General features: G+C 35.1%; 1 protein-coding gene across 1 annotated transcript in view; it reads left to right on the plus strand.

Annotated features, from left to right (window-relative positions):
- Positions 1-14,361, plus strand: part of COL21A1 (collagen type XXI alpha 1 chain) — a 116,739-nt gene extending 102,378 nt beyond the window's left edge. Inside the window, exons 23-30 of the mRNA XM_032185725.1 lie at positions 2,768-2,803; positions 3,520-3,564; positions 5,663-5,695; positions 9,625-9,771; positions 9,866-9,920; positions 10,220-10,420; positions 12,158-12,235; positions 12,961-14,361. Coding sequence (XP_032041616.1) covers positions 2,768-2,803; positions 3,520-3,564; positions 5,663-5,695; positions 9,625-9,771; positions 9,866-9,920; positions 10,220-10,420; positions 12,158-12,235; positions 12,961-13,148 — 783 coding nt within the window. The 3' untranslated portion in view covers positions 13,149-14,361. The remainder of the gene's footprint in view (positions 1-2,767; positions 2,804-3,519; positions 3,565-5,662; positions 5,696-9,624; positions 9,772-9,865; positions 9,921-10,219; positions 10,421-12,157; positions 12,236-12,960) is intronic.
- The last annotated feature ends 402 nt before the right edge of the window (positions 14,362-14,763 follow it).

A 14,763-nucleotide genomic window follows, 5' to 3' on the forward strand; every position in this document is an offset into this window, starting at 1 on the left:
TCTTGTTGTAACTCTCAGAATGTACTGGAGTGGGAAATGAATCTCTTGAGGAAAAATCAGCTATGCATTGTCTGTGGAATTGGATTTAAGAACCTGAACATTAGTAGTAATTGAAAATCAGTTTTCATGCCCTGTGGATAACAAAGAACTTAAAGTTGTGTTTTCTAAATGATATTCTTTTTTTCAGGATGGCACCTTTCTTCTATGTAACTCAACCAAGGAGAGAAATACCAAGAATTTACCCTTTACATATGCTATTAAGCAAATAGATGTGAAGGAAATACTTGATGTATATTTGAAACAGCTGGGAACAGCTGTTCTTGTGATCTTCAAAGCATGATTTTGGGAGATTTCAGGGTTAAAGATCTTTCTTGTGGTTTAAAATTGATTGAAGTCAAATTACTGACTTTATTGCTGCAAATCAATTAATTCAAATTGTAACTGAAGTTCTTATTTGTATCCATTATATTTATAGTTTAAATTTTGATTAGGATTTCTTTATTCTGGACACTTTAAAAGCAACAATGTGTGTCCTGAAAAATAAATGTTTCATTGCTTTGCAAGATAGTAAGTACTGCTATTGCTTTCAGTATTTTGTTCTATTTTTAAGGGAGAACATGGCAGGTCAGGTAAAGATTTATTAGTTTTTTTAAATTCTTAATTGGCATATACAAATATAAGGCTTTTTTTAATGTTATGCTGTTGTGTTGTTGGTTTTTTTTGTTTTGTTTTTTTTTTTTTTTTGGAGCAATGTAAGTTATCTGATATGTAACAGGCTTGTTTCCTTAAGGTATAGCTTATTATGACTAACAAGCTTTACATGAAACCTTTCAGACTAGGTATTTATTTAAGCAACAAGTTGTCAAGGCTAAAAATGCTTCCATATTTGCTAGCAGTCCAAATTTAAAGTTTTAAAATTAATTTAAATTAATAAATTAAATTAAAATTATATTTGAACAGATTTAACAATAGCTTTACATTTTTATGTATCAAGGTTTTTTTAAATAAAAATAAATGAAGTATGTCTAAGTGATGTATCTGACACGTGTTTTGGAAGCCTAGTACTATTCCCCAGGAAATGCTGAAGACTCAACTTAAAGATTAAAGATTTCTCCATTACATATCTGAATTACAGATTTCAGAATAAACAGGAGGTCCTTTAAAATCAAAGGAAGTTCAGGTAGGGTGTCAGATAGAAGTAAGCAGTTAGTCAAAAATAAAAATGATAACATGTGTATAGCAGTACTGGCAATGTCAAGGAGCCCCTTTTGAAGGATGATTTTCCAGAACACTTAAGGGCAAAGACTTCCTGGCATAATACAGTCTTTCTGAATGCACTGAAGCCCAAGAGTGACTGGTGTTGAGCTAGTGTCATAATTTAATTAAGTTTAATTAATTTCATTATCAATATATGCTCGGTTTCAGTATCTCAGGATCATGGATCAAGACATTAACACTGATTTTAAGAAGGGAGATTTTGTTAAAATTTATGGAAAGTCTCTAAATTTTAGAGTGAAGATGGTAGTTCTTGCAATAGGTAACTCTTACCCATTTTTTATGAAGATGGAAGTCAGAAAAATGTTTTGCTTGTTAACTGGAGTTACAAGTTGGAAGTATGACAGTCTTGAATTATCCAGTGCAGTTTGGGCATTCAACAATAAAAGTGAAGCCCTTCAGCTATAGCTCATTTTAAAACTTGAAGCGAAACCAAATACTTTACATTCAAGTACAATACAACAACTGGCATAAATACATTCTTGTGGGATTTTCAATTAGGAAAATATTTACCCTGGCCAAAATCTCCTTTATGCTACTGTTTAACATTTAACTAAACATTCTCTCTCTTTTTTTTTTTTTTTTTTTAATGCAGTTTTGCCTCCCTCCCCTCTCCCCTGATCTGTCTTTTGTTTTATGAAATGCTGCATTCTCAGCCCACCATTTTATTTTGTGTCTATTTAAATAGGCACTCTGATTTAAGAGGTCTCCCATAACTTTTTTCTTTTCAGTCATTGATGAGAGAGAGGCACATTCTGGGATTACATACCTCTATCATTAATTGGCATTGTTTTCAAGAGCTGACTGATTCTCTCTATTGACAATTAGATGGTGGTCAGACAACTTGATAAACCTAGGTACCTGCCTTTGATAGTGTCATTTGCACCATCTGGTTACCAGTTACCCACATAAATGTTAACTTACTATAAACATTTCAATCAAAGACAAAAGAAGTGGGTGGAACTTAGTCTCTACAAAGTTTTGGTTAAATTCAAATATAATATTTTTTTTTCTGATTAGAAAGAAAAACAATTTTTTTGCCGTGTCATATATAACTTCTGCAATCAATGGGTTTATAGTACTTTACAGAAATTATTTATACTCTATTCTCTGTGGGCAAAGGCAAACACACTTAGTGGTTAGCATCCAAATGAAATTTAACCCTTCAGAAGTACTGCCCCTCCTTCCCCTCTGTGTCCTTTCCCCTCCCATACACTCAGTAGATGAGCTCCTTCTGGGTTTGCCATTTAACTTGTTATATGAGCATCTAATTTTCCTTGTGACGGCTCTTTCTATGGCAGATTCTCTTCTTATTATAACTTTCTGTATTTTTTTTTCAGTGTTTGTGTACATGGGGATACATTTGTTTTCATTCAATACAAATAGAGGCTATTAGATGCTTCCCTTGTATTTACTGCATTAAATTAAAACAGACAACAGTTCTTGGAGATGAATCATGTTAAATGGAGACTTATCTTCTAATATTTTACAGGGGGACAAAGGAAGCCAGGGTGAAAGTGGTATCCAGGTACATCAACATTTTTTTTTTGCCAAAATAATCTGATAACACTTAATAAAAGTGCTAGTAGTTAATTAGGATTATTTTTTTAATTAAGCTCTACAAGAATTTTGATTGAAGAAGAGTAGAAGCACTTAACCCTAAATCTTCCTCAATCAAAACTACCTGGTATGCCCTGTATGACTCTCCAGATGCGTTTTTTGGGCTGAGCAGGCTGTGATGGTATTTGGTGCAGACCTTGTGTGGCTCCAGAGATGACGCAGGCTTGGGCATATTGGTTGTATTGTTGATCTGGAGCACAGGGACAGGACCCGCCATCCTGGGACAGGCTCTGTCCCTGCCTTCTGCAGTCACCATGGCACCACATAAATCCTTGTAATCACTAATGCCACCTGGCCTCTGCCTACTATTATATTATACTACTATTATAAGCAGTGGCATTTTCCTCCTCCTTATCTAAAATCTAAAATCTTATATCCTTATCTAAAATTCATGGAAATATCTACAAGAAAAGGTGATGATACTATCACTACTCATATCCTAACTTCTGTGTTTTCAGAACAGATATTGTATCTATCTATCTGTACTGGTTCTGCTCTGAGTTCTTGAAGAGTAAATTTTAGATTGATTGGGCCCAGTTCTTTTGTCTTTGTGATATTTTTGATAGTTTAATTATTTCTCCCAAATAAATATATATTTTAAGAAAACATGCTTCTTTTCTGAAGGGACGAAAAGGAGAGAAAGGAAGACAAGGAAATCCAGGCTTACAGGTACTGTCAAAATGATAATCCTAGTTCACGACAGCTATACATGTTTGTTTCTTAAGATTATTTTCATCAGCATAAGTATTTATTTTTTTATTGTGTAAAATATATTTATGTAGAACATGATTACGTAGTTGTGTTAGTTACCTCTTAAACACCTTAAGTATTTTAAATATAACAAATACAATACAAGTAGAAAAGATGCGCATAGGGAAGGACAAGAGGAAATGGACTTGAATTGCAGTGCAGGAAATTCCAATTTGATCAATGGGAAAACATTTTGCTGCAAGGGTGGGTCAAACACTGGAACAGGCTGCTTACAGAGGTTGTGGCAGAACCTGGCTGGACACAGCATTGGGCAGCCTGCTCTAGCTAGATCCACTCTGAAAAGGAGGTTGAAATCCTGGAGCCTATGTTTCTGTGGCTCAGGAACTGGAAGTTCATTTTCCTGTATTATTTTATGAAAATGTTCGTTATGGAAAATTTTCATCAAACAGTTACAAGTAATATAAAACAGATAACAGCACAAAGTGGCCTTTGTGAAAAGTTGTAAGAGTGATGCTTGAAGTGTTAAGATTGTGTGTACCATGCTACACTTTCATGTAGTTTATTACCCCCAATAGTAATGACTCTCAATAATGAGAGTCATTATTGACATGTTCTGTGCACATAAATTACAGGTGTTTCCTGTTTCAGCTGCAAATCAGTGAGACCCAGTTATTTCTCTTTTCTTTCAGTTCTGAGCCAATGTATTCTGATTGTGTCATAGTTGGCTATCTTGTTATTCCACAGAAAATAACTGTTAGTATTTATAAATGCTTGTTAACTACATAATCTATGTCATGTCTAAACAGAAAAGTATTTGTCAGAGGTACGTATCTAAAACTAGACTTGGAAGGAAGTCACAGCTGTTTTTTCAGAATTACGATATTGATACAGCTGTCTGTCTAGCCAGAAGGAGCTGATTCCAGTGGAGCATGGGCAGGAGGTCTAGATTGTATGTTAGCTTGGTTTTATCACTCTCAGGGGTATGTAGCTTGACAGGAGTCTGGTAATAAAGCTGAGCAAAAATTTTTTAAATGAAATAGTTTAAACTAAAAGGCCAGTGTCTGTTTTTAACAAAAAGCAATGTCATATTCTGACATTCTACAAATTAAACTTTCTGGTCTATACCTTTACAAATAATAGACCCATTTCCATGGGTCACTTATTATTTTAGTTATAAGGCAAAACAAACAAAAAAAAACAAACAAAAAAACCCACTTACTTTTCAGATAGAACAATACAGCTGAGTAGCTGTTTCTTGCTTTATTTTATTTTGTTTTATGTGGAGAAAACTGAAAAAATAATACAGGGCTAGTCTAAAATTGTTTCCCACGCTTATCTAGTTTGGCCAGCAACCAAAAAATCAGTCATTCAAATATTTTGTTAGACAGTATTAGGTCCTTCCAAGGTTTCTAAAGCCCTCAGGGCTTCTCCAAGATATAATACAGATTCTCTTGTCCATAAGAGTCCATCAGCAAAGTGAAAAAACCTGCACTAAGCTGCCAGCTTGTATGGCATTTAATGATCAATAACACCATTGAACCATTTGGCAGAAAAGGCACCACAACCATGCAAACATGCCAACATGCAAAATCTGGCTTCTAAACTCAGTTGGTATTCAAAGGCTCTGAGCTTGATTTCTCTCTTGTAAGACAGTATGAAGCACGCACAAAATAAAGTTTCCTTTTGCTAGCGCAAAAAACTTTATTCCTTTTGTCTTTTGTAGAGTAAATAAGGTTTAGTCTATGTATGCTACTTCTACACTAATAAAATACATGGTATATGATATGTATGATACAATTCCAAGTTCCTTTAATACCGTATACCAAAAGGGTATTACTAAAATGTTGATTCACCATGATATACATTTTTAATTCTTATATACAATTTGCTTTTTTATACAAATAGAAATCACTGAATCTTTAAAAATTAACTTTTGTACTTTTGTGATTAATTATTGAAAGCAAAGGAAAAAAAATATTTTTTTTATTCCAAGTAACTTGGCTCAACTTGCTTCTTCCTTTTTTTTTTTTTTTTTTTTTTTAATTAATCCCTGAAGGGAATAGAAGGATTGAGTGGAGAACAAGGAGAGGTATGTATTTTGTAATGAAAGAGTATTATAAAATTATTATATTTGTTTCTGCAAATTGTGTTCTGTAAAACATATGTTTAAAGTCTTATTTCCATACTCACATACATAAACAACAGAAATTATTTGAAAATATCAGAAAATAGAACAGAAATAAGTATTAGTTAAAAGACACCAGACAGCAAAATGCATATTTCATGAAATGCAAAATTTAAAAAAGTAAAGCCAAATATACATTTAAGAGAATAAAAAAGTCAGAAAAGGAGCTGGCTGAAGAAGGCAAATAGTAGGAGGAAAAAAAAATCTAACTTTTGGAAAATCAGAAGTTACAAAATACTAGATCAAAAGGATCCTTCTTTTTCAATATTTTACCTTCAGCAGCAGCCAATGCAAAAATATGGAGCACAATACATAAAGAAGATCCTTCTTATGTACCTTCACTGATTTTGGCAGTCAACAAATTAGGGGCATTTAAGCTATAGATCCAAACTGTTGCATTTAATGTCAATCAGAAATCTGTCTAAAACTTTTTGAACTGTGATGATACCCAGACTGTATTTTTTAGCTTCCTTAAAAGTCTGTGACAAGGGCTTCCACATCTGAACTATTTATCTTAATTTTGAACTTGACCAGTGAGATTTCTTTGTGTGCCTTTATTTCAATAAAAGTAATGAAAAGGAATGGTGAAGCATATAAAAAGATTTTATTTATTTATTAGAGGATTCTGTCTTTAAGACTGACTCAGAAAATGCAAGGCAGACTTCTTTCTCTCTGCTACCACGTTTACACAGGAATGATTTCCAACTCAGCCTGAAACTTGAGGGGCATAAATGGAAGCCCACTTGAACTTGTCTGGCAGAAACTAAATCTCTTGGTCTCTGGGTTATTTTTAGAAGTCCCATCTCTTTTTCTTTTTTTTTTTTTTTTGACTACTGTAGATATATTTATGGTCAGACCTTTCAGTCTTTGTTTTGCACATTGTTTTGAGTGTTGGTATTTAAAAGATTAATTTTGTTAGTTATTTTTGATTCATACTTAGTGAAATCAGGTTGCATGCTGTCTCATTAATATCATCCTGCTCCAGCTATACCTAGAGTTGTCTTTGTTCAACCCTTTTTCATTAAAGTAGTGTTGCATATCAATAATTGTATATATTCCTCAAAGATCGTGTGCCATCAAATATTTAAATTGTCCTATATGCTACAGTGGTTCTACGAAATACTTAAAATTGCAGTTTTGCTTATAGGTGCTTTCTGAATTGTAGCCAAAATTGCTAAGGTGTTACTTGTGTAACACCTTAAAGAGGCAGTAGCCTCTTTAAATGTTTTAAATGATGGTAAAATTCTGAAAAATCCTTTCAATAATATTCTTACTGTACATTAAGATACAGTGGTGTCATGGTGTTTACTTATCAGACCTATAAAACTAGTTTATTTTCTGTTTTTATAAAATATTTTGTCATTTGTTACAGCCTGATTTAATAAAAAGTTTCTTCAGGCTGTAATTCTCAGCATTTACTGAGCTTTTTTTTCCTTTTTATTGATTTTCTTTGCCAATAGCAAGGGTCGATAAACAAGGCCACACATGAGATGTGGCTGAACATTACAAAACCGTGATGCACTGCAGAAAATGTTCCCTCAGCAGTTTCATTTGCTTTTTTGGCAGCATTTTTTCCTGTGATGTTTTTTCTACAATAGATGCGATTTTCACAATAGTTCACTGGTTCTTAATGCTTTCTAGCCCTTTTAACATTTAATTCCAAATAAATCAACTTGCAAGTCAGATGTTGCTGTGTAAACATAACCCATAGCTGTAAAAGTAATTGAAATTAAAACAAACAACTGGCTACATGAACGACATTATTTTCAGATCCCAACACGTACAGCTTCTGGTATAGCCACAGGCAGCTAGCTACATGTGCTCCATATGAGCCTTGCTGGCCCTGTGAGGGTATTTTAAAAATAGCTGTGAAGTGTAAAAACATTTGCAGTCATGTCATAGAAATGAACAAGTACAAATCTATCTGGTGGTAACTAGAATATCAAATCTCTTTGACTATAGTATTCAAGTTGACAGTAACAAGAAAGTAAAATACAGTTACCCTGTAACAAATCAGTTCTGAATTAGCATGTAACTTCTATAAAGGGAGGAGGATATAGACTGCTGTTCAATTCATGCTTGGTACCTTAGTGGTGGAGCATCTTTCTAGCAGTCTCTTAGGCATTTTATTGACATCTGCCACGTTTTTTTTCTCACTTGTCTGGTTGTTATGAGGAAAAACTGCCCCCTTTCTTTTAATGCCTTTTATTTTTTGAGTGGGTCTTGTAAAAATAGTGGAAGCAAAAAAAATCCACGCTCCCAAAAAAAAAAAAACACACCAAAACACACCAAAAAAAACACACACACACACACAAAAAACTAAGAATATTTAAAATGCACAGATAACCAGTCACTTGAGTATATTTTTCTGTGATGGCTTTTCATAGTAGGGTTTCACTGCCCCACTGGCATCAAATTTTGTTTACAGCAAAGCTAAATGACTTCAGTGGAAGAACTTAGTTAACCTGAACAGACTGTGGTCCTTTTGTGATGCCAGGTATGCAGTTCTGAGTACTTTCTTTTTCATTGACTTGTTTTCCTCAGCTAGGTATCAGTAACCATATCATGGTATTGAGATATAAACCATCTAAACATAGCACGGTGAAATTCCTGTCTGTTAGCTCCCTGCATAAAAATGAGTAAGCAGACACCAAATCTGAACTGAGCTACCTGTAGTAATTTATTTGGAAAACTCTGGGCATTGTTACTAATTCAGAACAATCCATAAAGCTTTGAGTGAACCATATACTTTTCTGATGTAAAATGTTTTGATAAGAACTGTACAGAAGGATATAAAGTAATTTAAAAGCATAATTTAAAAATCAGCGTAAATCTGTGAAGATTACATGTATATGCCAAAGTACTTCTTAGACTCGCATTGTTTGCTCCAGTAAGTTTTGTTTGTCATATATAGTGATCTTGTTGCCTTGTTTCCATAATTCCATCAAAATAGTTGGAAAATGAGAAAGAAAATGTTAAAGCTACTGATAACACTATGCAGAAGCTGTGAAAAAATGGAAGGAAAATACTCATCAGGGAGTAAAGACAGTTTACTAACTTTAATCTTGGGCATGTACCAAATTACATTCTACTGAAGGTTTGTTGGCTTCAGCATAGGAAAAGAGCTCCACGGGAGCTATTGCAGTAGGTAATCCCATACACAGAACCATTGCTGTGATAAAGAGATATACAGTATTATTTTAACATTTTCCAGTGAAGCAAATGGACTACAGCTATTAATCATAAAGAGAGTAAGTGAAGTTTAAAAAAATAAAAAGCACCAACAACAAAACAAAAGACCCTAAATGAAATCAAACAATTTTTTCTTCTGTCTTATACACTAAGGTAGGGTAAAAGTCTTGATTGCTACAGTACATGGGAGGTTTGCCAAGAACTTCAGTGGTGCCAAAATTTCACTTGTAATTTTTCCAGCCTTCTGAGAAGGATGTTAATGTATTGTAATGAATTACTCACTTTTTCATGAGAAATTAACTAAGTATTTTCTTCTATATGTTAATAAAGAAGAGATTTTTGTTTTATATCAATTAGTAAGTCAAATAAGTCTCTTTAAGATGGAAATTTAAGTCCTTGGTAAATTATTGTATCTGAAACAGATGTTAAAGAATCTGAAAACTTAATACATTTTAGTGAAAAATACATTTTAGTGAAATGGATCTAATCAGTATCAAATTAATTTTCAATGACAACTTGATTATATTAATTTCATGAAGATTGTCAGTGAAGATTTTTTTCAGAATGTGCTTGCTTGGTGCTACAAAGCTTCCAAATGACATGTAAAGATATGATTGGCTTTTCATTGGTTCTCGTTCCAGAAAGGTGAAAAAGGAGATCCAGGCATTCGAGGCATCAATGGACAAAAGGGAGAAACCGGTGTCCAGGGTTTGGTTGGACCTCCTGGTGTCAGAGGTCAGCCAGGAGACAGAGGGCCCCCAGGACCACCTGGATCAGATGGAAAACCTGTATGTATGGGACCTCATACTTGTCATTTTGAGTACCTTAGAACCCCAAACATGCATGCTCTCCATTTTTATAACTCTTCTCTGTTCAATTTAGGCACGAGAATTTTCAGAAGAATTTATTCGACAGGTGTGTTCAGATGTACTGAGAAGTAAGTTTGAAAGGCTCTTTACTGCTCTTTCCTTGTTTAAAGTACTGAAGAAGTTTCCTTGTAATTATAAAGATGCTTTCTTGAAAGCAAAATCAGTATGTTCTGATTTATCACTGGTTTTCATACTGCTGTAGAAACACATTTCCATGCCACAGACTCCATACTTTAGCATCTTGTTTCCTAAAGGTACCATATTGCCTAAAGAAAGGAACCTGCTTTTGTTTTAGTGGGTGTATGGAAACATTTTTATATTTAACTGTTACAACACTTTAAGTAATTTTTTGTTTGAATTCTCCTAGCCCAGTTGCCTGCTATCCTTCAGAGTGGAAGGCTACAAAACTGCAACCACTGTCAGTCCCAAAGTGCTTCCCCGGGACTTCCAGGGCCACCAGGTCCGAGAGGCCCTGAAGGTCCAAGAGGATTTCCTGGTTTGCCAGGAAATGATGGTATTCCAGGTCTGACAGGTGTCCCAGGTCGCCCTGGGGCTCGTGGGACAAGAGGTAATGTATGCATGTGTTGTATTTTCATACAGCCATTCGCTCTCCCTCCCCCCTGCAGTGGGATGGCAGAGATAATTGGGAGGGGAAAAAAAAATATAAAAGCTTGTGGCTTGAGATAAAGACAGTTTAATAGGACAGAAAAAGAAGAGAAATAATAATCATGGTGATGATGATAATAGAATGTACAAAGCAAGTGATGCACAATGCTCACCACCCACTGACTAATGCCCAACCATTCTTGAGCAGCAGTTCCTCCCACCCCCACTAGCCACCCCATTTTAATTGTTCCGCATGGTGCGGGACATCCCTTTGGCCAGCCTGAGCCAGCTGTACTGAATGTGTCTCCTCCCAGCTCCTGGTGCACCCCCAGCCTCCTCGCTGGCAGGGCAGCACCAAGAGCTGGAAAGTCCTCTGTGTGAGCACTGCTCTGCAACAACTAAAGCATCGGTGTGCTATCAACATTATTCCCAGACTAAATCCAAAGCACAGCACCATACCATCTACTAGAAGGAAAATTAACTCTATCCTAACTGAAACCAGAACAACATGTCACCATGCTAATGGCCTTTATGACTTCGCACCAGCCCCATTCAAAACTGGAAGCAGAAAACAGTGCAGAAAGGGAATAGCTGGGTCTGTATCACAAAGCTGATACACTGAGGACGCGGTTCAAAGGTTTCTTTGCTTTTGAAGTATGCATATCAGAAGAAGAGAAAACACAAGAATACAACTAGATAACTGGTGTTCAGTTCTGCTATACTTTCCTTTGATCTTTTTACAGAGATCTTTGTTTCCTTCGCAGTCCCCTGTAGATATTTTAAACTGCATAAATATATATATAAATATTTTTAATCAGCTATGTTTAGATATGAACTTCAGTGTATTTTCCATGCTTTCTAGTTTGTTTTCTTCCAAATTTCTTTATTTCAGCTATTTTAATATCTGTGTTTATTTGCTGATCATTTACTGTCTGCTACCTGTAGACAGATTTTTGGTATATGACACCTTTATACCCCTCTTCCTGTTTTTTTTTTTTTTTTTTTCCTCCTTTTTTCTTTTCATCTCATAAGGATTTTTATTTCTTTCTTTCTTCCTTTTTTTTTTTTAAAAAAAAAATTTTTTTGTTTCTTTTTAATAATATTAGTGAAGCTAATGATTATACTTTTAGGTATCTCAGCCATACAAGCAGTCCAACTGATTTCTGTGGGTTTATTTACAGACTTAAAGTTAAATATAAAGTTAAATAAGGGAAAAAATAGATATCTATGTTTATGAAGCAGTTGAATTCATTGGGCTGTAGGGGTGTAAGAGAGCATTTTGCCCCTCTCAGAGAGTACTTCTTTGGTAAAAATTTAATTCTGCGCTACATTGCAGAAGATTGCCTATATAGTGTGTATCCCACAGAGACTGTGGTGAATACTTCACACGTTTTCATGCAACTTAAAAGCTTTGCCAATGGAAAGGCAATACAGTTAACGAATTTCTTAAATCCTCATCATCTATTCACTCAATTCACAGTGGCCACCTGCTTATTAGTTGCTAAATTGGCTCTTAATTTAGTGGAAGCGAGGATAATCAAGAACTCAGGTACACCATGCAAGTTACAAGGAAATGAATATTTACATCCTTTTTATTTATTTATTTATTTAATAAATATTATCGAATGTTGACTTTCTGATTGTTCTAATAAAAATATTCTTAGTGTGCAAAGATATACATGAGTTTGCTACTCCACAGGGCTGCCAGGGAAAAATGGTGCAAAAGGCAATCAAGGAATTGGGGTTCCTGGAATCCAAGGCCCCCCGGGACCTCCAGGTGAGAGTTAGCTTATTTGTGCAGATTCAGTGCATGCTATTTTTTTTTTTTAATAAAGTTTATACAAATATCAGTATAGTTAAGAAAATATGAACATTTTTTCTACACCTTAATTATCATGTATCTTCCATGGCTGGAGCCTATCTCACACATGCCTTTTAAATTGTCATAGAACACATTATTTAATATAAGGCATGTCTTGTAGAGATTGGTACTTGAGATTCCCTTTTCTAAACAAACAGCTCTTGAAATCAGACATTATCTGAAAACTGAACCCTTATATAATCATGTGACTTGTAACCATTGCTTAGAGAAGGAAAGTATTCTTCCAACATGCAAAGTTGAGTATTTGGAAGAGAGTTTAGAGCCTGATCCAAAGCTAGGGAAATAAATAAAAATCAGAGGACTCTGATTCATGCCCCAGTAATTCCAGATTATATCATAAAGTATAAGCATACCAAAGCAGATTTTTATATTTCCTTATAAGAACTATTTTATTTAGTGCTCTCCATGCTTTTTTATTTTTATTTTAAATCTTAATAAGATAACAGTTTTGCTATACATATATATAAGTAGTTTGTGACAAGAAGTATCCTTTTCAGAAAATAAAACTTTCTTTGTCTTGGTATTTCAGCAAAGAGCACGGCTTCTGTGTGTCTATACTAGTTTCCATTTTAATGAAAATACTCTGTAATATATTTATTTTTTGCATGTGTGTCACTAAGGTCCGGAAGGTCCCCCGGGTATGAGTAAGGAAGGACGTCCTGGAGAGCGTGGGCAGCCTGGTAAAGATGGAGACCGTGGCACACCGGGAATGCCAGGACCAGTTGGTCCCCCTGGAATTTGTGACCCATCACTGTGTTTTAGTGTAATTGTGGGGAGAGATCCCTTTAGAAAGGGGCCAAACTACTAATTTGTGATATAATAATTTAGAGGAATAGGAATGGTGCTTGTCTTTAATGGTCTTTCAAGTCTCAGGAAGGTGACCAGCAATAATCCCAGGAACAAAAGGACCTCTGACATTACAAACATTACAAATAAGGATCCCAAAGGTTATGCAATCCTTTACAAAAGGAACTCCAATAATTTTTTTTTATAACTTGCATAAATTGAGTCTTGAGTGTTTTTAAAGAGATCGTCAGTTTTAATAGGAATAAAATTAACTATAATATTTGGTATTTAGTATTTAAGTGTCCTGCCATAGTCCTGCTGCCACTGAAGTCCTTTGCAAAAGAGCTGCAGACTCCACTGGCAGCAGGATTAGGCCTTAAATGGTATTGGTGAGGTGTAAATTACTGTGAAAATTTTCACATGCAGCCAACAGATACAGTATTTGATTTTGAAAGAATGTGTCTGGCTTTAACTTCATGTGTGTGTGAATTTCATTGGCTTGTGTACCTTTCATTTGTCATAGCTCCAAGTGTTGTGTGAGCAAAAGCATGTATTTGATTTTTATAAATTAAGAGAAATATCTGGACTAGTTATAGAAATAGTATAGTATTTTGCCATGTAACTCCCTTTCTAAAACCAAGGTGAAATGCAAGGGTAGAACTCCTACTGATTGAAGAAGGACCAAGGTTTTACTGAAGATGGTACTTTCAGCTACAGAAGGTCAAAAAGATCCCATGCGGGTGATTCAGTTTATATGAAAATATTTAAAAATAAAATAAAACAAATGGAATATTGGTATAGCTGTCTTATAGCTGTATTTTGACAAAAAATAATTAATAAAAAAGTTTGCACAACCCCATTGTAACAGTTCTGCATAATTATGGGTTAAGTTAGGTACCCTTTGCTGTTTCTCCCCAAGGACTGCAGCTGCCAAATTGAAGAAGTAGGTTTACAAGGCGAAAGGTCTAACTGCTGGCTAACTAGCTGCAATGTTTGCTATGCTGTATTCTTTTTCATTTTAAGCAAGCTATGTGTAGCTTTCATTGTATGCTTTGCTAATAAGGTGTATTGCTTGCTTTTACATAAACAGCAAACGCACAGTTCCATGAGAATTTGAAATCCTTTTTTTAAATTAAGGCAAAGTTGTACTGAGCTTATCCAATGCTTTATAAGTGGCTTTTTCCAATGTGTTGTTTTTCTGTTGTCCTACTATCAGATTGGTAATATGCTTGAAATTCAAGGTCAAATAAAATTTTGTATAGAACTAGTGGTGGTTTGGTGAGCGATTGCAAGATTTGTCCTCTGTCACAGAAGAGTGATGCCTACATCACAGGTGGGGATATTTCCACCACACAGTTATGCTGTTTTGTTTGGTGTCCTTCCATTTTCTCTGGATAAAACACCATCCCCAGGAGGAGAACCTCTCTGCCAATGTCTTTCTGCATGGTGCCCAGTGGCTGCTGCCTGCCCAGGGCTTCAGCCTGTGAAGGGTGCCTGCGAGAGCTGCAGCGAGTAGCTTAGCCAAGCCATGGCCTTGGCCATAGTGGAGTCCAAGCATTAGTCTCTCATAAACATAGTTTTAAAACCTCTAAGATGATCCTTGAAAGATACCAACTTGAGAAATGAAGCAGTGCATA

The sequence above is a fragment of the Aythya fuligula genome, chromosome 3, assembly GCF_009819795.1.
Source record: "Aythya fuligula isolate bAytFul2 chromosome 3, bAytFul2.pri, whole genome shotgun sequence".
NCBI classification, from domain to species: Eukaryota; Metazoa; Chordata; class Aves; order Anseriformes; family Anatidae; genus Aythya; species Aythya fuligula.